General features: G+C 41.0%; 1 protein-coding gene across 2 annotated transcripts in view; it reads right to left on the reverse strand.

The window, feature by feature from the left end:
* The window catches only part of PID1 (phosphotyrosine interaction domain containing 1), an 85,129-nt gene that overhangs the window by 33,174 nt on the left and 31,212 nt on the right, over positions 1 to 20,743 (reverse strand). The window contains exon 2 of one of the 2 annotated variants that reach the window (XM_066556521.1): positions 18,492 to 18,638. The exons of the other annotated variant lie outside the window; for it this stretch is intronic. Coding sequence (XP_066412618.1) covers positions 18,492 to 18,638 — 147 coding nt within the window. The remainder of the gene's footprint in view (positions 1 to 18,491; positions 18,639 to 20,743) is intronic. 2 annotated transcript variants of the gene reach the window in all.

A 20,743-nucleotide genomic window follows, 5' to 3' on the forward strand; every position in this document is an offset into this window, starting at 1 on the left:
CTTCTTTTAACAGCTTTATTGCACTCTTTATGTTTTTTTCTTTTAGTATTAAAAAAATGCCAAGGTCAGCAATCTGCTTGTCAAAGGTGTGCTATTTAAAGGATAAAAAAGGAAAAAATTAAACAAGAGTCATAATATGCAATAGTACCCTTCAACCAAATCCAACTGCTACCAAATTCAAAGGAATTGTCATGAACTTTAAACTGGACTAAAAATCATACCTAAAACTATGGATAAAAAAGCAGCCTTCAGACAATGAGAGAGCAGGGGAACTGACTGTATGAACAGGAAAAAGTGTAAATAAATTGACTAAATTTAATCTGCATTCATTGACAACCAAGATCAGGAGTAAACTGATTGCTTCATACTCTCCACTGCTGGTAGTGCAGAATATCACAGAGGAGCAATCAATCTCAGCTCAATGTAAAGTAACTGACAGTGAAATAAAGGCAGGAACGGATTTTCTTCATGGTATTCTGAAAAGAGTAACAAAAGGGCCCCAAGATAATATTAATTCTGTGGGCTTTAAAAAAATCCTTTTAAGGTTTGGAATTTATTTTGGTTTTTTTAAAACAAAATAATTTGGAAAATTGTTTGTTTGAGCCAATCTTTTAAAGAACTTGTTAAAGAACTTGCAAGTAACATTTCCAGCCAATGCTACTTGCATTCCATGCTCACATCCCTGCAAAAACACTCTTGATTTGCTTTGAGACAGGATCCCATTTCAGTTGTCTTGAAGGATGCTAAAAATATCACCTAGTAAATTGGACTTGTTCTTGTGTGCATACAAGCTTTCATGTTTATATCTGACCCCCAGTAAAAACAGGAAACCTGATTAAACTTTGTGCTTAAATGTAGGCAAGGGTAAATATAATGTTGTCTGTCTTACCAAAAAAATTAAAAAGGGCTGAGAGGGATGGACAGTGTCCACTTTTGTCACCCCTACATGTTACCAGGTAAATCCATTCCAATTCACCAAAACTTTGGTAAAATGAATAACTTCATTTCTCACCACAGGGAAACCATGAGGATTTACTCATGGTATCAATACCAGCATGTTCTGCTATCTATCCAGTAGACCCATGAACAATCACTCTCCTACTTTTTCTGTACAGTGCTACAAAATAATTAAGAGATGGCCAGGGTCTGTGTCCTCAATCTAAAATCTGAAATCTAAACATTGGTGGCACAGAAGATTTGTAGAGACACACTTTTAACACTGAAACCTTCAACCACCCTCACACCCATCTCCTCCCCAAATTACTGATGGGTGTGCAAGGTAACCAGACCCAGGGGAAAGTCAAGGATATAGGCATTATTCACACTTTATGAGATCAGAACAACAGTGGCCAATGCTATCTTACCTTTATTTTATGTTTAGAAGGGAGAGAATGAAACACTGGATAAAGTTAATATATATTAACTGTGAGGAATGCATGGTGGTTTGGGAGGTTTCATTTTCTACCAAGATCTCTGAATTTTACAGCTGGGAATAGCAGCCTGAGCCATAGCTTTTTTATATGCTGAACAAGCATCTTAAATATCTTATATACATTTTGATTATGTCAAACTGTTCCAGACATGAAAAGACCATGGCTTGCTTTTTGCTATACAGCAAAGACCACAATCATTTATATGATCTGGACCCTCAGCAAAAGAGATCCAAAACAGATTTCACTTGGTAGAATATGAACAATATGTTTCCTATATTACACAAAATGTAGTTGGCTTTATACACTCCTCTCATCTTGGAGGAACTTACAACTGTGCTTTATATTGCAGTGGGGGGATGTCAGAGCAACCCTGCATGTTCAGTGCAGTTGCTGTGCAGTTATACTGCTCTAAAATGAATAGGGAATTTGCTTATGAATATACAGCACTCTATTAAAAATATCTTTTAATATCTGTATAATCAGGCAGCACTTTCACCATCACCTGGCACATGCCCCCTAATACATTTCACGTTATTCAGCTCATCAGCTCTGGAAGAATTAATTGAAAAGATAGCCCTGAGATGTGAACTAACACACCAGCTTAACCATATGCAGGGCTAAACCACAGGGCATCTCTGGCTCATTCACAGTGATGATCCTCATTTATACCTTCTGTCAGCTGGAAATAAAGAAACACTTCATATCTTCAGGCTACAGTCAGGCATGACTACAGGATAATTTGTCTATTTACTGTCTGATTTCCACAGCAGCATGAGATACTAGGGAACCAGGCAGCTTTTTTTCTATTTATTCCCTGCTTCCTTTTTAACAACCTTCATGTGGTAGGGTAAAAAAAAAATAAACTCCTCATCACCCTGCAAACTCATAGAAAAAGACCCAGTGCTTTAGGGATGACACCTTCCTCTCAACTACAGCCTGGAGTCTCACGCTTCCTGCCCTCCCCCAGCATGTGACAGGGACCAACAACCCACACACAATAATAATAAAGAAAGGTACCAAGCTCTCATCCAAGGCTCCAATCATGCCACCAAGAACTGTTGGGTTAACCACATATTTGCATGTTTTAATTGCACTTTCTTGGCCTTTAAAGACCACAGTGGAAAACAGGCAGCAGCTTGTTTTAAGTGGATGCAAGCTTCAGAGAAAGTAGTGAAGGACATTTGCTCATTTCACACCCTGGGTCAAATTCAGCACGCCTGCATTTTTGCACAGTCATGCTCTTAGAAGAAGAAAGCATTTATTTTTAAAAAAACTAGGCTCTCTTTCTTGAAAAGACAACAAGGCTTTCTCTCATGTACTGGGAAATGTCATTCTTTGTCTATACAGTTTACAAAAACATAAACAATAAACAATGAACTTGAAGGAGAGAAGTCAATTATTGTACAAATGACTTAATCCTTTGTAGTTGTCCTTCATGTAAAAAACAAATTGTATTTCTATCCTATACACTGTTTAAAGGCAGTGCCTTAGACAGGATATTCTAAAACACACCACATAACCATTGCTGTACCTTTTATGTTGTTTTTTTGTTTCCTTTCTGAGAAAAGGTAGTGCTGCTTTGCAAAGACAGATAAGATGGGACAGAACTGATTCACTCTGCAGCTACAGATTAGTCACTTAAACCTCCCCAATTTCCAGTCTGCCCATGAGTATAATGGGGCAGCTCTGGCCAGGATTGTTAGGAGGATTAACTAAGTGGCACTGAAAGGCTTTGAAATCTGCTCAGTAAAAATTATTTCTATAAAAGTGCATGTGCATAAAGTGCTAATTGATGCCAGCTGGCCTCTCATCCTGGGCAGCAAAAACAGCTTCTTACCACACACATTTCCTTTAGTGGGCACCAGAGGCATATTTTTTTTATTTCTAAATTCCTGGGGTTTGCCTTAAAACATACAAACCATTTGATTTTCAGGAATTCTCCATTAGGAGATTGATACAGCAATGTATTTCAAAAATTACCTTGATTAACCTTGCACAGGCAATAAGTGTAAACACTTTAACACCTTTCAAACTGAGAAATGAGCCCTATTTGCAGTGCTCAATTGTAGATTCAGCAATTTGCATCTTAGAGTCTGCAGTGCCCTGTTCATTTCCTAGAAAAACCTGACAGTCAATTTACAATAGCCCCTGAAATGAAGCAGAAAGCCCCTGTTTCTGAACAGGCCTTTTCTGGCAAATGAAGATACATAAGTAATTATTTTTAATTTCATTTCCCCTCTGTGCTGCAAACAACCGTTTTTTCTGGAGCCCATCCCTCAGCTGCAGAAACTTGGAAATGCTCCACCTGCTTATGTTTGCTGATAGACGCCAGAGGAATTTTCACTTCATCTGTTTCACAGATGCTCAGACTCTTTTCTCAAGACACATCATACAAAAATGTCTCCAAAATAATTAGCAGGATTTTAGTCAGCATGACCGTGTGGCTGCACGTAAAGCAAAGCTCAGACAGCCCTTAAGAAATTGAAGCTCTGCAATGAGTGTCTGGGACCTTAACAGCACTTATTTAAATCTTCCTGCTTGACACATTTATAGTTTTTCATGTAATCAAAAGGGCAAAGGGGTTGGTATGCAGAAAGCTGCTACAATGTGAGAAACATGATGAACTTCTGTAACCTCTTGTACTTATACTGACATGAAAGTAATGGCCAGCAGAGAACAAATACGCAATCTAATTCAAAGAGGGGGGGAAATTATGCAAAGATCTCTGTAATCATTGTCTCTGTCTCACTTCAAAATAAATTCACTACCTTACTGAAGAGCTACCTGAACAAAAATAATCCCATTAAATATTTTGCAATAATATCATATTTAATTGAAAGATGCCCCTCGTTTGGCCACTTGCCTGGCAGTGCAATCATCAAGCAGGGCTCTTGACCATCCCAAGCCTGCTCCTCCCTCCCTGCTCTTCACCATGCCCCATCAGGCAGCTGAGCCACAAGCAGCACATGAGGACTCACTGCAAAATGAGGGCACAGTAACAAATCCAAAGAGACAGCAAGAGTGCCTTGTGATAGTTCACAAGGCTCACGCTACCAAGTCCAGGGGATAAATCACCTGAGTATCTCTGGTTGCACACTAGACTCCCTGAGAGTCCCCTAGTGCCACAGTGAAGGATTCAAATTGCAACCCTTTTGTCCAAAACAACAGGAAATTAGTTCCCACTGCAAAAATTCTTGTTGAGAATATTTCAAAGGGCCACAAGCCATGGATGTCTGATTTCAGGCCTATTGTCAAATGCAAGTGTCCTTAAAAAGGACAGGAAGGGGGGGTCTAAGGAATGGGATGGCTGGGATGGCCAACCCTCCACCCAAAGCCACACCAGAGAGTTTTTGCTTTCTTCTGTTTGTCTTTGGATGTAGGAAAGGCTTATTCCTGTTGGCTTAGGTTACCAACATGACAAAGACTCAAAAAATCTGCAAGTGTTCACCCCATAGCCTGCAGGCACAGGTGGGTTGCCCATTTCAGGGAGGTGAGACACCTGGGAGCACACACTGGAACCTTGGGACTCATCCTATAATGGCCCTGGCCCCTGGCTGGGGGCACTGCCAGGGCCAGGGTCAGAGCCCTGAGTCAGAGAGCAGTGGCCAGGAAAGGCCAGGACAAAACCTGACATGTCCTCACTCTCCTCTGTACCCAGACGGCAGCAGGGGCCACCTGGCCCTAAAGGATGGAGTCACCTCAAGGTAGAGGACACAAAAACCATTCCTACTCTGCTGAAAATGGCCAGCAACCACCAAGGAACAGCAGATACCCTCACTACAGCCCTGAACCTGAGCCCAGGGAATGGCTCTGGGAGGTGACAGCCATGCTGGGCCTGGAGCTGCCCTGTGACCAACAGGTGCAGTCAGCATCCCAGGGAGGTACACAATATCCCAAATCTGTGGCCTGATCAATTCCAATTTATTTATTCATTTATTTACCTGTTTAACCCAGGCTCACTTGCTTATGGCAGTACCACACACAGAACCTGAAAAGTTGACACAGCTGCAGCTGCTGAGCAGGACCAGGACACAGAAAACCCACCATGTGTCTTCCTTTTATTTAGTGGCCCACAAACAAAACAATTTTTTAAAATGCCACATTTGCACCTCAGATAAACATGCCCAGCAGCACCCAGTGGAGCACCACAGCAGCAAAAGGCGGCAGCAGCTGTGCCTGGGGAGTCAGGGCTGGGCAGGCCAGCGAGATCCTGAGGGCTGCAGCCATTCCATGAAGCTCCATGAGAGGCACCACCCTGCAAAATAATGCTGAGTGCCTGCTGGGGTGCCATTCAGGGCCCTGCAGAGCACTGGTGGCAGGGCTGGGATGCACAGACATGCACAGGCACCACAGCATGGGGCTGCCTCCAGAGATGTGCCTCCTGCTCCAGCCAGCATCCCTGTGAAACCCCTTCGGGCACTGCCACAGCAACAGTCAAGCCAGTCCCTTGCTTTGGGGACCTGAAGACACATGCTGTCTGCATAAAACTGATAACAGTGCATAAAACCCTATATACAGATAAGGAAAGTCATGCAGAACAAAAACCTTACAGCAGTCCATCAGTAAGTCACTGGTAATTAAAGTCATTCAGTTTATCCTCACTATAAGGAAGTCCTGTAAACAGTTCCAAACTTAAATTACATGTACAATATATTTCTTAGATGTATATAATTCTCCCATTTGGGAATGCAGAGTGACATGATTTATTTGGCCTTGTATAAAGGCCTGCAAATGTAACTCAAGGCAAAGCTCTGGGGTGAAAACACACCTTTCTTTAAATTACTATTACGCTGCTTCATAAAAATCATTTCAAGAATTACTTAATATTTTTAACATTTCTGCCTAATAACAAATGACAAACAGCACTGGTTCCCATAGGCTGTATTCAATTACTTTGATTTTATTAACAGACTGCTTTCAATCAATAGGAACTCCAAGCCACATGTCAAACTAGATGCTATAGTGCTATAACTATGCTATAACTTAGCATGGCACTTCAGTCAAAGGAAGTATGCCAATTTATACCATAGCAAAGCCAACCCAAAAACTGCATCCCATTAATGATAATTCCTATGGGGATTCTGGCCACTGTGGTTACAAATGGCTGACAAAGCTGAAGTGTATTATCGTACTATTTGTAAGAATGAGTCAGACATCAGCACAGGGGAATTACTCCCTGCCTACAGATAATTCAGTCAAAAAAGCAGCTTTCATAAAGAACTAAAACTAGTTTGGTTTTCTGTTCATCCTGTTCCAGAGAACACTCAGAATCCACTTCAATGATAGCCTCAAAATAATCATAACACACGTATATTATTTTATTTTGTTTTCTATTTTCCTCATCATCTCTCCCAGCTTACTACTCAACTGCACCAGTCTTTAGAAACATCTTTCTCTAATCTTGGAGATATTAATTTAAATCTCTTTCTGACTTGAAGGTGCTTTCCACCCTTTTGAAAAATAAATAGGGGGATGGGGGTATCCACAACAAACACTGAAATAAAACAAGTCCCCAAGGATGAAAAAAATTCCATCAAATAACTACTCATTGACAAATCTTTCTCAGCAAACAGTTCAATGAATCTTCAGTGAACTTTAGAAAATACACTTATAAAGACTCCTTCAAATTGTTAGTCTTCCAAAATTTGCTCATTTAAGTTAGCTTCCTTCTACTTTAAATGTTTGTGTATGGACATCTATTAAATATAAGGTTATCTACAACTGAAGTTTGGGATTATAAAGTGCAGGTCACTGCCATGCCATTTAAACCTAGAGAGCACTTTAATCAAAATATCATCATGCCCTAGATGATTAATTCAGTAACTCTTTTTCCTTAGTGTGCTATGCTCTAGCACTCAGAAAGCAACCCTAATATCTACCAGGCAAAAAAACATCAGCTTCCAAAAGGGATGGACCACAACCTCAGTGGGTATTCTGTTTCATCAAAGTTACCAGGGTACTACCAATCCAACATTTTTCATTCACTGATAAAACATGATAAACTTAATTCTAAATTTACATTGCTGTGAAATTCAGTATTTTGCTTCTGTGGCAATATGTATCATTTAATAGGATCTTGCTGTGAAAGGACTATAGGTGAATATCAGAGATTCCTGGGTTAGCAATACAAGGGAAGTTCTTAACTTAGAAGTACTTACTCATTTTCCAAACTAGACTGTAAATTTTAAACTTGATCTGTATCCTTTCTTAGAGAAAAAAAAAAAAAACCACCAAAATTCTGTTGCACCTGTTATGCCTATACAACTTAGAATCCCAGGGAAGAAAGCTTACCACCAGCCTCAAATCAAATATTCACAACAGCTTACAATAAAGGTAATTGATCAGCAATAGATAGCATGCATCAGGCCTTCAACTTGCCCAGAAGATTGTGATGGTTATTGTTATGAACTTTTAATTAACTATGCAAAGAAAATAATATTTCAATGAAATAAATAAAAGAAGTTATTTGTCTCAGACACTGACATGCAAATTCTGGAATGGAAAAATTTCTTTCTCTTCTGAGCTAACTTATTTATACATCACACTGCATTGCAGAATATATTGCAATAGTACAAGGAGAAGAGGATTACTTCTGGAACTACCAGAAACAGAGGTGGCACAAAGGACCCTCCTTTCTCTTATGACATAAAGCATTTTGAATTGCAACATTAATCTGCTTTCCAGCAGCCCATGCACTACAGACACAGCCACTGGTACCTCATCTGCAGGAGAATGGATCTGCAATCCAATTTCAGCTGCTTGCTTGCCAGTGTCGTTTGCTCCAGTGGGAAGCTTTCAGCACTCGGGACTGGCCCCAAAATAAGTACTGCTGAGTTTGGGCATAGTACAGCTGTAACCAGAGATTACAAATTCCCAAGAAGGCTCGTGTTGGCTCAAACTAGCCTGAGCAGTGGGTACCCAGTGCCAAATGCAAATTTTGCAGTATTCTAATGGAAATCAAAGAAACAATATCCATGGCTTCAGGGGAAGAGCCACACAGAATACCTTCACAGAATAAGCACACATGCCTTTGTTGTGAAAAAGCACATCTGAAAAGATCTGCCAACACCTCTCCCAGCACATTTCATGCTGGTGAGTGGGGAGGGGCCCATTGCAACAATACCAGGGAGCAACAGCCGAAGAACCAGAAGTTTTTTTGATTCTGTTGAAGAACTTCATGTGCTATGAAGGAAGGGTGCCTCCTCCTCCTCCTCCTGAGAGCCAGCTCACAGCAGGGTCCCTAGTGCCCCGAGGGCCATGGAAAAGCAGCAGCTTCCTGTGTTCTCCAGCAACACAACCACAGCTCCATCCTTACCTTGCAACAGCCACACGAAGATGGAAACATTTCTCAAGGACACACTAGAACAAAACAATTGACAGTGACTGCAGCATCTGCTCAGCCTAGCCAACATAATAAATTTCAATCTCATTTTAATTTTTATATGTCTAAAGCTATTAGGTCTTAGATACTTGAACTTTAATTATTATGGAAGCAATTAGCTCCTATGACCAGAAGGCTTTGCCTGAACAATTGCAATGAGCACAATATTTTCTGCAGCATAAAAAATAAATACCCTGACACATCTGTAGCTATCTAGGACCTTGCAACTGCCGCTGTGCTTCACACTGGTGTCCTGGCTTTGTGCCAGATTGCAAAAACTGGAAATTACTGGCATAAGCTGTATGACATTGTATATATGTATAATTGAAGATTATCTCCTGAGGTATTCTGTAAGTTTAGAATTTCAAAACTTAAATATTTCCTGCTGTAGAGAGATTAAATTGGTTTTGAAATTTAAATATTCTTTCATAGAAAACTATTTTGGTACATCATCTACTTAGAAGACAGGTATAATTAAACAACAGCTCCAAGTACCCTGAAAAGTGGTATTTCTATAACTGACAAAACAACTCACATTTGTGTTTCAAGATACAGACGTATTCTGTGGAGCTTTGTGCATCAAAAGAATTCCATTAGTATTTATTGCTTTTTAGTACCTTCATTCAATGCATTACTACTTAATAGAAGTATGCATTTTAATTCTCATCATGTTTTTCAGTTTTCCCCTTGTGTATTTTGTCCACAGTACAGTGTGCCCACACAGCTTTCCCCTGCGCTCTGGTGAGCTGATCTGACCTCTGCAAGCAGGGCTGCTGGCAGAGAACAGCAGCCAAACAGCAGGGGACAACAAAGCTGTGTTAGAAGGGGCTGGGGGATCTTTCTGGTTCAGAAATACTACAGATGTACAAATCACCCACAGTGAAGAGTGACTGGGCATTCACCTGCACACAGTGTCTGGCCTCCTCAGTACCTCCCAAGCTTCCCTTTGCTTTTACAAGCAAGGGTAGGAACTCAGGAACAGACAGGGCTTGTTCTTAACCAAGTCACAGAGAGCAATTTTAATTCCCGTATGTTGGCATTTTACACAGCGCTCTTTGCATGCCAATCACTCTCTCTTCCATAACTGAATGAAATATAAACTGTTTAGTGTCTTGTTTTACACTAAAAGGCTTCATTTAGATGACCTCTGCTGATAAATACCATTTGCTAACAAAATCAAGGGCCAATGACTTCCCATTCAAGCTTTTGTTGAATCAAAGGCAACTAATAATGTCAAAGCTCTGAAGCCAGAGGAAGTGCTAGATTCCAATCAAAGGGATTTCTGTTTAACTTAAAAACAGTTTCCCAGGCTCCATATCATGCATTGTCACCCACTTTCTTCACTGAGACCCAATGCATCCACTATACGGGCAGAACTACAGCGTAAGAAGAAATGCAATGTACACAATTGTTGTGCAAATGATGAAATACATGCACCAAGGGGAGGAGCAAAGCACAAGATGCCAATGGATGCTGTGACTTTGTATACCCTTGCATTTTCAGGGGGATTTTATTGTTTAGGGGTTATTTTCTACAGTCTACTGCCAAAGAAAATGGGCTCAGACACGCATATATCTGATCAAAGTCTGGCTTACCCAGTGCAACCTTTCTGCTTTTATTTACTCATGCAAGATAAAGCAGTGCTGGGAACAGCTCTGTCCACAGACAAAGGCTGGGACCCTGAGCCGTGCTCTGAGGAACTGAGGAGATCTCCTCAACACAAATTGGCTGCACTGGGGCAGGGGGCCCTCTCTTCCCAGGTGCCTGGTGTGTCTGCAGGGTCCACAGCAATTGGAAACCTTCCCATGAAGCCCAACAAGTAGGGACCCCAGTTCTCCTGGGAGTGTGCACACACAGCTATTTTCAGCATATTTTCACACATCTCTATGAAACTCAACTCACGCCTGATCTTCCTGACAACATCCAGCCTTGAGCTCCCTCCCTCTGGAAGCAAACCCAAGGGGAACCACAGGAAGAAGGCCCTGCAATCAGGGTATTTCCAGCCCTTTGCTGGCCACAAACATGCAGGGCAGCTCCCAGAAATTCTCCCTGTCACCAGTGCTCTCCCTGTCACCAGTGCTCTCCTCAAGGTGATGGTCTTATTCTTTTCATGGACCTCTTTAAAATTATTTGAGACACACTTTCTCAGGGAAAATCCAAAAGGAAACAGAAATACGCAAAACTGATTTCCTTAATTAATATACATGTATTCAGAGCAGGGTTGCTCTACCATATGCAGAAAACAGACACATACTTTTTGCTATGAAGGTAGTTAAAGCAGAAACATGAAGCTGACTGCAATATATGACCATTTTTAGATGGGATGTAAGAACTTCCTCAATAACAAGATGCCCTTTACTTGAACCATGCCTTGAAAAATGTCACCAGTGCAAATGCTAAGAAAAAAACAAATACCACCAACATATCTGACAGGACATAAGACATAACTTCCACCACTCTCAGTAAACATTATTCTTACAATGCCACTTTAGCAGTAAGCAAATAAAGTTATGCCAAAATACATCCAACACAGCAAAACTGAACACTGCAGAAGATACTATTTAAAGCAGGCTCAGTTAAAGATTAATTCAATTGCTTTACCCAATTTATATTCTCCAACTAAGACTCCTGGACATCAGGAAATGAAGCATTACAATGCTTTAACAACCTTCTGCACTTGCATCTACCCTTCATGTTTCTATTAGATCTTCTGCACTCATTTAAAGTATAAATTCTCACAGACACACAAATGGGTTTTCCGTGCATGTAATTAAAAAAATCATATGCAAGAGAGACTCTTTCCTAAGCTGAGAGCAGCCAGTGTCAAACACCCTGCAGTGAGTGCTGCCTGAGGGCTGCTGCCATCCTGCACAGCTCATCCCACCTTGCTCACAGCAGAGCCCACAGCAAAACTCAGCAGTTTCAAGGTACAAGGCAGGACCTTGCCATAGAGGCATGTTTTGAAACAGAAATGAGCACATGCAACTCTCCATTTTCAATGTTAGAACAAGATTCAGCCAATAAAGTCATGTTTCAAGGTTTCTGCAAGCAGTTTACTCTTCCACAACTTCAGGATTCATATTTTTCTCTTTTTTTCCTCTTATTTCTATAACACTAAACAAAATATATATATATATATACTTCATCTTTATATAACATATTTGTTGGGTTATTAGTTTATTTGATGCACTTCACCTTTGGAAAACACATCATCACAGACTCTGAATCTCTCACCAACAAGCACTATATCTATATCTAAATACAGTGAAGCTACTAAGTTTTGCCCTATGCAAGAAGTCACTTTTGGTGTGTCCTTTTGGTTCATTTTATGAGGGGAGAAAGAAGCAGAAAAACAATCTCTCAGTTCACAATGCAAAAGAAGTAATGCTTAAGGATAACAGTAGAAGGCCTGTATTAAAGCAAGAAGAAAAAAATCCTCTGTGCTTCTGACTCAGATGAAAGATGAAGGAAAACAGCAGGCTAGGGAGTGATGGTACAATTAGCTTTTCTCACTTGTTTAATTTGTTTCTTTAATAAAGTTAATGGTCATCTTAATATTACATGCCTACAAATTGGTAATGAAGACCAGGCAGCTACTGGGACTTATATTTACAGCTACACTCAAAACAATCATCCTTGACCATTCTACCGATGCAAAGAGAACACTTTTATTAAGATTTATAAGTATAAAATGAGGTGGTTTTAAGAATATGTGCAGCTTCCAATTCACTATGGTTTCAGTAGCCAAAAGAGCAAGAAACATTCAACAGGAGTAGGCTTTTAAAATTATTTGTGGAAATTTAAGTAAAACACAAGATTTTTAACTACCCACTTATGTCATCTGGATTTTACCATCCCAGAGAAACTATGGATGCATTTTCAGCCAATTTGAGTAAACAGGACATAAAACCAGTAAAGGGTACCTTGGTCTCTGGGTACTGACATGAGGGACAGTGTTCTTGCTGTGTTTTGTCTGATTCAGGATGAAGACACAAAACCAACCCATAACAGTAACACAATTACAGGGCAGCAGAGGGAAGCCATTTGCCCATGCTCCAGTGACCCAGAGCTAAAACTCAGGCATTGGGGACCAATGAAGGGGAACAGGAATGAGGGTGAAATTGCCACCACTATAACCATGGGCTGTTTGAAACTGGGAGGATGGTTCATCAATTTAAACATTTTCTGGATGCTGAAGGGGCTCCAGGCCCAGCAGATACTGTACCCCTGAATGCTCAAGTGGTAACAGATTTGGCCACCACAGGCTGAGCTGATTAGGATGGGACACCAGTGGAAGAGCTTGCATAGGCCAGAAATGCTGGAGAAAACAGCTTGGGAAAGTCTGATCTACAGGGGAAAAAGTAACAACATTTTAAAGTTCTAAAAATGCGAAGACCAATAAAAGCAACAACACAACAGTACTAAATTTGCTACAGAAGCACGTAGGATAGAGTAGAAATGGGGTATTTTGAAAGTATGTGGTAAGAGACAGTCCTGCTGCAAGGCCTTTGCAATCAAAATTAACAAGGCAGAAAACCAAAAATAGGCAGTAATATCTGAGAAGACATTATTCCTAAATGACTGCCTTACACATGGAATTAGAATCAGACCAAGGAGGGCAATTTTAAGACAATGTTTCAGGGTTTTTTTAATATGTATCCCAATGAGAAACATTGTAATTCTAAAGATCACAATTAAATCACGATCAATCTTACTCTCTATTCATCCTATGAGATTATTATGAGCTTTCCCCTATGTCCTAGGGTGACTTTATGATGCTGAATTGTGTCCCCATTCATCTGTTTAGCCCTTGCAGGCCAAACTTCCAGTCTCTGCTGTACATCCTGCTGCTCAAAGCACATGAGACAGTTTCATGTGTAGGGCCCACAGGTGATGGAATTGTCTCTAATGGTTAAAGCTAATTTTGAGAGAAAAAGAAGAAAAATGGGAGAAAGACAGAGAGACAAAGAGAAAATTGTTGGCAGCAGCCAGAAAAGCCAGGAGAAAAGCAGGAACGAGGGCAACAAGCTGTGGTTTTGCTGAAGGGGCCAGAGCTGCTGCTGGAGGGCAGGAACAGGTCAGGGCATCTCAGGCACTGCCCAGCTGTCCCAGAAAACACCCCAAACTCAGTTCACAGGTTAACAAACATGTACAGCATCAGAGTTCCACCAGTCAAGCTTGGTGTCTAACTGCTGACACTACACTGGTGCCACAGAAGCCCAGCTGGGGCCTTGGCCCCACTGCCATCACCAGCCTGCAGCCAGCTTAGTACAAGAAACACTTCCTTTTTGCTTTGGGAGTGAACCTATTAAGCTATTCTGAGAAACTAAACTCTATTTATTTATCTTACTTCTTGTCTACTTTTAAATCTCTATCAGTATGTGCAAGACTTGTTTTTAAAACACTATTACCTCACAAATGCCATTTATACAAATTGTTAAACAAGACTCCATCCATCTTAATTTAAGATACACCATCACAGAGTTCTCCACATCATACCTTCCACAAAGCCTGAATTAATAAGCTCACAAAATCAATCCAATAAGACAGGCAAGCAACAAGTATCATTCCTGTAAATACGATATCACTAAAATATATTATCCTATTTCATTAAAGCATACTCTTGAAAATACAACTATTTGCACTGTTTATGCTCCTCTCAGCCTCTGAGGCTGCTGAGAAAAGCTTGTCCACTGGTGGGAACTGAAGGAATAAGATTGCCTGTCCCAGTGATGATTATTCAGCACTGACTTCCCTTTGAAGAGTCTTTCAATAAAAAGGAAAAAAAAATGAAACCTACTACACCACTTTAAAAACTGCAGACAGCATTTTTAACCTCTGTCCTTTTGCATTACTGCACTAGTGCCTGGAAAAGCTACAGCAAGAGAGAGAAAGTCATTTAGGCAGCTCCCTTCGTGCCACCACCATGGCTCAAAGGGACAGAAATCAAGAAATATTAGAATCAATATGAGCTGATTAGGACATTAAGGAAGAACAAACCATGCAGACCTTGAACAAAATCATTTAAAAGGCATGGAGAAAGCAGGCACTTCTGAGTAGAGAATAACTTATTTTCTGGAGATACTCCAGATTTTGCATTTCTATCTGGTGGTACTTAGTGCTGGGATAAGCAACAAGCAGGTTTCCAGCTGAAACACAGGAGTGCCCATTTGACAGGAAATACCTACAAGCAGGACTGCCACAGCCTAATTGAAATCCTTAGGATCTGAAAAAGAATCTATGCTTTTTTCTATACACACAACTAAATCATACTCATACCTGAATGGAAAACATGATCAACTAAAATAAAATAAAATCAGAACCTGGGACTGAAAGCATGGTCCAGTTACCAACAAAAGATTTATTCTCACTCTTTTTTTGCATTCTTCAGGAAAGGGTGGTTTACCTTAAGCTGAGACTTGCCATTTCCAGATATACAATAAGCCAGTTAGGTGTTCTCATTCTTTGGAGCAGCTGCTGACCTTAGCCCTTGGTGATCCAGCATTCATAAATGCCCCTCCCATTGCAGGGAAGAGGCAGGGTGCACACAGGTCCCCAGCTGTGTGTCCCAGAGAAAGGGCAGCTCTCTGAACACTGCATCCCAGTGCACTGCCCTGGCATCCTCAGCTGAAGGAGGATGAGAAGCTGCAGCTCCTCAGGCCAGAGACCTGCCTGCAGTGACTGTACACTGCAGTTCAAATAAAGCAAATGATCCCCAGGAGAAAACACAGGCTGAGTCCTTTATTGTACCCAGAAATCCTGCTCTGGTTTAGGCTGTCTGCTGCATGGGGCTGCACCAGTCTGATCCCAGGGCTGTCACTCCCCACTTGCAAACAGAGCTGGTGGGCAAAGGAGGGAAAGAAGGTGCCCTTTGGGAGCTACAGCCTCCAGTCAACCCACCTGACTGAGCAACCAGCACCACCAACTCCCAAATGTTCTAAAGCTCTGTGCTGCAAATCAGTGCTAACACTATCCATTTCCCCTGCTTGGGGAAACCAGGTCCATGAGTCTAGAAGGGTGGGAAGGACAACAAGCATATCAGACCCAAGCAGGCAGGTGTAGACATGCAGTTACAGAAGGAATGAGTCTTAAGCCTTCTGTCATAAGTAAAAAAAAATATAGTTCAGAAACTACAATGGTGACAAAGCTGCATCAGATGTGGAACCGGACAAGAAAGAAAAGCTCTCTGAATTTGTTCAACTCTAACTTTCCAGCTTTGATGGGGGTTCCCCTAGATTACTTCAAACTAGACATTTCCCTGCTATTCTTCAAACCACCCCACTGAATTAGTAAATGAGATTACATCTCAGCAAAAAAAAAGGTTTTTTCTTCAAGATTCAGCAGCTAACTGCAAATGAAAGCAAAAAGAAAAGCCTGCCTTGTGATGAAAGGACAAGTAAAAGAGCAATCACATCAGAAAACCAATGCCCAGACCTCTAAACAGCAAAGCAATTGCATGTGTCAAGTTCCCATAACAAGATGGTGCCCGCTGAGGCTTATGTTAAAACTGTGCAATACAATTAGATGTCTGGAGCCTCTGTCAGACAAATGATGCTATCTCATTAATGGGATTACATAGAAAAATTGGAGGGATTTCAGTCAAGAGGAATAAAATTATTAAGGATCAAAAAAGTGTGACTCATGAAAGCAAGTAGAAACTGGATGCTGTGCTCTTGCCTGAAAAGCCCAAGTCTCAGAACCAGACAAGCCTGGTGGTACCAGCAACACCACAGCATCTCTTGCCTTACGCCCAGAATAACAGGAATTGCTCAGACCAGACAGAGCAAAGAATCAAATTATAAAATTCTAGCTCTTTAATGGCAATGCTACTGTTGTATCAGTCAGAAAAAAACTAATAATTGGAGGGGAAAGAGGACAGGGAAATTAATTACCTATTAACAGCTGTCAGGAAGAACACATTTAGTCAGGAAACAAGAGGGGGAAAAGAAAGAGGTTGTGACTACAGAGACTGGGTAAAATCGAAGCCTTTCAGTTATTAACAGGAGAGGATTTCTCAGCCACAGGAAGAACATACACATGGCAGGTACTGAAAATCACAACAGCTGAATCACCTGAAGACAGCTTGGCCACTACACCAAGACCACCACCATGAAACTCCAGCACTGACAGGAGGCAAACTAGCCATAGGGGAAGGGGAGAAGGAGAAACAATGCAAGAAGGAAAACAGGAGTGTTGTGGTAGATGTTCCCTAGTCAGCACTACTATGCTATACTGCAGGAAAAATAAGAGATCTAAATATAGAGTGAGATTCTCTTCACGGAAGGGTTCAACATCTCTTAGCAATTCTTTTCCAATTGAAGGACTGCAAGTTGAATAAAAAGCTTCATTTAAATTCTATACACATTCACAAAGATAAACTGATTTCAGAAAGCATTATTATGCCTGACCTCTCTCACTGGGGGTGAAAGCCAGATACTTTGTGAACCATTTTGATCATACTAATATTCTATAAAAATTCATAAGATGTCAACATAAAGGACAAAAGCACCACCACGGGAAGAGCAGATGGTGTGAGCTACCATACAAAGCATATTAGGGCTTCTTCTCCTGCATTCCTCTGCATCAGCACAGGGCAGCTCTGCTCCAACACTCAGCAGCACAGTCTTGTTCCTGGCTATTGTGACAGGGAGAATCAAACACTTCGGAAGTGACACTTCCCAAGAAGAAACTTTGCTGAGCAAGTGCCAGGCCTGGGGGTGCCCAAGTACAGAATGCCAAGAGAAGCAGGGGAAAGCAATTTCTTCCAACCCCACTTCACTCACATCTGATCCTCCTGCAAGGAAGAGTGTGTGTGTGCACGTGTTTGTGTACACACTGTGGCAGGGAACATTGAATTGCACTTTGGATCTTATCCAGCACACACAGCACCCAGCAACAGCTCTCCTGGAGTTAACACTTTACGGAGCAGGGGAGTCTGAAGCCCAGTTCTCTCCTTTTTCACCAAGACCCTCGAGGGCATGTGGACATTCCCTACAACTGGCAGCCAGACTGGGTGAAGGGAATCAGTTGCCAAGCCCCAGCTGGCAGCACAGGCCAGACTGGTACCCAGCTCAGTCTGCAAGGCTGCCCACGGCTCTGCAAGGCCAGGCGAGCTCTGTGATCAAGGAAAATGACTCCAAGAAAAGATGCAAACAGAGCAGAATTGTTTCCTATTTTTATATGGTTTCTTACCACAGAAGAACATGAGGCTCTTAAGCCATCAAACTTTATAAAAGAGGAACAGCCTTTGCAGAAGTTCTGCTTTGATGTAATAGGGCAGATTGATCTTGTTGCTTAACCAAATCAAGAAGTAAGTCTCTTGGCCCATTTTTTCGTTTTTTTAATCTTAAAACCCCCAAACCAACTAAGAAAAGAAAAAACCCCACTAGCCCTTAGAGAAATAGTGTCAGTGTTTACAACCAGCAGTTGATCACAGCCTATTAGAAATCCTCCATAATTTGCATCATGACTTGTAACCCAAATCTTTTCCTCCTGAAACCCAAAATTTCTGGTCAGAAATGCTCAATGACTTTTTTTGATTCAGAAACTTTATAGTAACAGTAGCAGTTAATGGAATTTCCAGAATGCTGTTGGTTACTTTGGGCTCTTTAGAGTTCTCACAATCACATGGGACACCTCCACAGTGGTGTGACCCCTCAGTTTTTACTTCTGAGTACCTTGCATCCAGTGTGAGTCCGGGTCTTCATGAGGGGAGTTGTGGTGCACAGCTCAATGGCCTCTGGTTCATGGAAGATCACTGTCGGGAGAGGCTCTTTACGAAGAGTTAGGACATTCAACTTAGTCTTTAACATGGTCTGAAAGTGCTAAACAGAAAAAGAAAAGAAATTACCTCCAGTTCTAGAGCAGAAAAAATGAGCGTTAAAATTGGATGTGTCTGCATGTTTCACTTGCTGTTCAATGCCCACAAGCTTTCCTGGGGAGAGTTAACAAGTTCTATGACTTAAGAGCATTCATTACTATCAGCAATATGAAGGCTATTTTTAATTTAAAAAGACATACACACACAAAGTGAAAGAATTCATTACAATTCACATATGCTCCACAAAGGGTCTAAATTCAACTTCTGATCACTTGCAAGTATATAATAAAGCTGGTTATGGACCCATTTCCTCTACTAATGTCCACAGGGAGGAAGAACAGGGGATCAAAGACCATTAAAAGAACTTGTTCTCCTTCCTCTGTACTTAAATCTCATGCCATTGACCTTTGTAGATGTTACCATTCCCACTGAGCTGAATCCTTCATCAGTTTGCCTTTTTCATGTGAATTTTATATTCTCTTCCTTTGCAAGCAATAGTTCCTGTAGCTTCCAATGTAAATGTCACTCTTGGTACCAATGAATAGATGTCACTCAAAACTTGTCACTTTCTTAAACAGACTCCCCAGGCTTAGGTGAAGAACTATCCAAGTCGACAGTAAAATCACCAAATTAAAAGTTTTTCAGCAATTGCTTAGAGTGAGTAAAGTCAATCCTCAAAAGACTTCCAAAGTAATTTTGTGGAATCAGGGAAGTCAAGAGAAATTTTTTTACATTTTGATGTTTCTTTGAATGGACCTCTATTTGAAAAACTGAACACTTTCACATGCTACTACTTATCTAAGGGAGAAAAAATGCAGATATGAACCAAATCAAGATAGTAATATGCCACAGCACTGTCCAGTGAAATATGACTTTATCAAAACTTCAGAAGCTGACCCTTATCAAGCAGCAGTTATTAGACATATGTGCAATGGTTTCCAGATTACCTTCATCAAAACTAAACTATTTGCACTGACTTTTGATAGGAGATTCTTAACTTGCTTTGCAGACACCCCTTTTCTCAGTCTCCATTTTACCTTTGCATGGCAGACAAGCATTACAAAGTCTGACTTGCAGAAAAAGAGATGCTAAGTTATTTCCCAGAACCATGCAAGAAATCTCTATCAGAGCTAGAAATCAACACAGGTCCTTGTTGTTCAGTCCTGTACTTTAGATGAAGTTGCCTATTCAACATTTTATTTATACACAGGGGATGAATCAACTATTTAGATACTATGCTGGTTTTCTGTGGATTTTTGTGGATATTAATTTCCTTTGAAAATAAACTTGCTACCAGATCATAAATACTTTATCATGTGCCAACTGAAAACCTGTTGATACACTTTTGTAATAGTTCAGTACTTAGTTTGTCAGTGTTTAGGTCTAATAATTGTTATGCTACTGGAAGTACAGCACTTCAAACACTCTTAGAAATATGTTCAAGGCATATACACTAAGAGTCTGTGAAAATAGTACTTGTTTACCTATTTCACACATGAAGTTAGACCTTTTTAACAGCAATCCTTTAGGGCCTCTGTGCTGTTTGTGCAAGCATTCAAGTTTTCATCCCAGTGAAGCACTCACACCATTTTTTTATCTGCTCATCTCCTCATATTACACGTTACCCCGTTTACTCCCCCAAACACAGCTCCAGCAAAAAAGTACTCCATTTCAGATGATTATACATTAAAGAATATTCTCTGACATGTTTCTGAAGATAACACACCTCTTTGACAGCTAGGATTACTAAACTGACTGAGAAAACCTACTTCCTTTTACCTTTAGGTTGCAATTGACAGTACAAAGCAAGTGGAAGGTCTGAGATGCTGTGTTTGAAGGAGCATCATTGGTTACCAGCTGGGCTGGTCCCACTGACTCACTGCTGTCTCCTACAGCTTGACTTGCTTCTACCTATAGGCTCTAGGTCTGCTAACCAGCTGCTGAAGTTGTATTTCTGGAAGAGAAAAAATGCAGAAGGCAAAGGGTGCTGGAGCTCAGGCCCAGCCATGCACAGGTCACAGGGATTTCCCCTGCAAAGGATCCCTTTTCAAGCCTGGGGAAATGCTGCCTCCAGGGCTTTCTGCTGATGTCTTGTGCATGCAGGGGAAT

Source organism: Molothrus aeneus, chromosome 10 (genome assembly GCF_037042795.1).
Source record: "Molothrus aeneus isolate 106 chromosome 10, BPBGC_Maene_1.0, whole genome shotgun sequence".
Taxonomy (NCBI): domain Eukaryota; kingdom Metazoa; phylum Chordata; class Aves; order Passeriformes; family Icteridae; genus Molothrus; species Molothrus aeneus.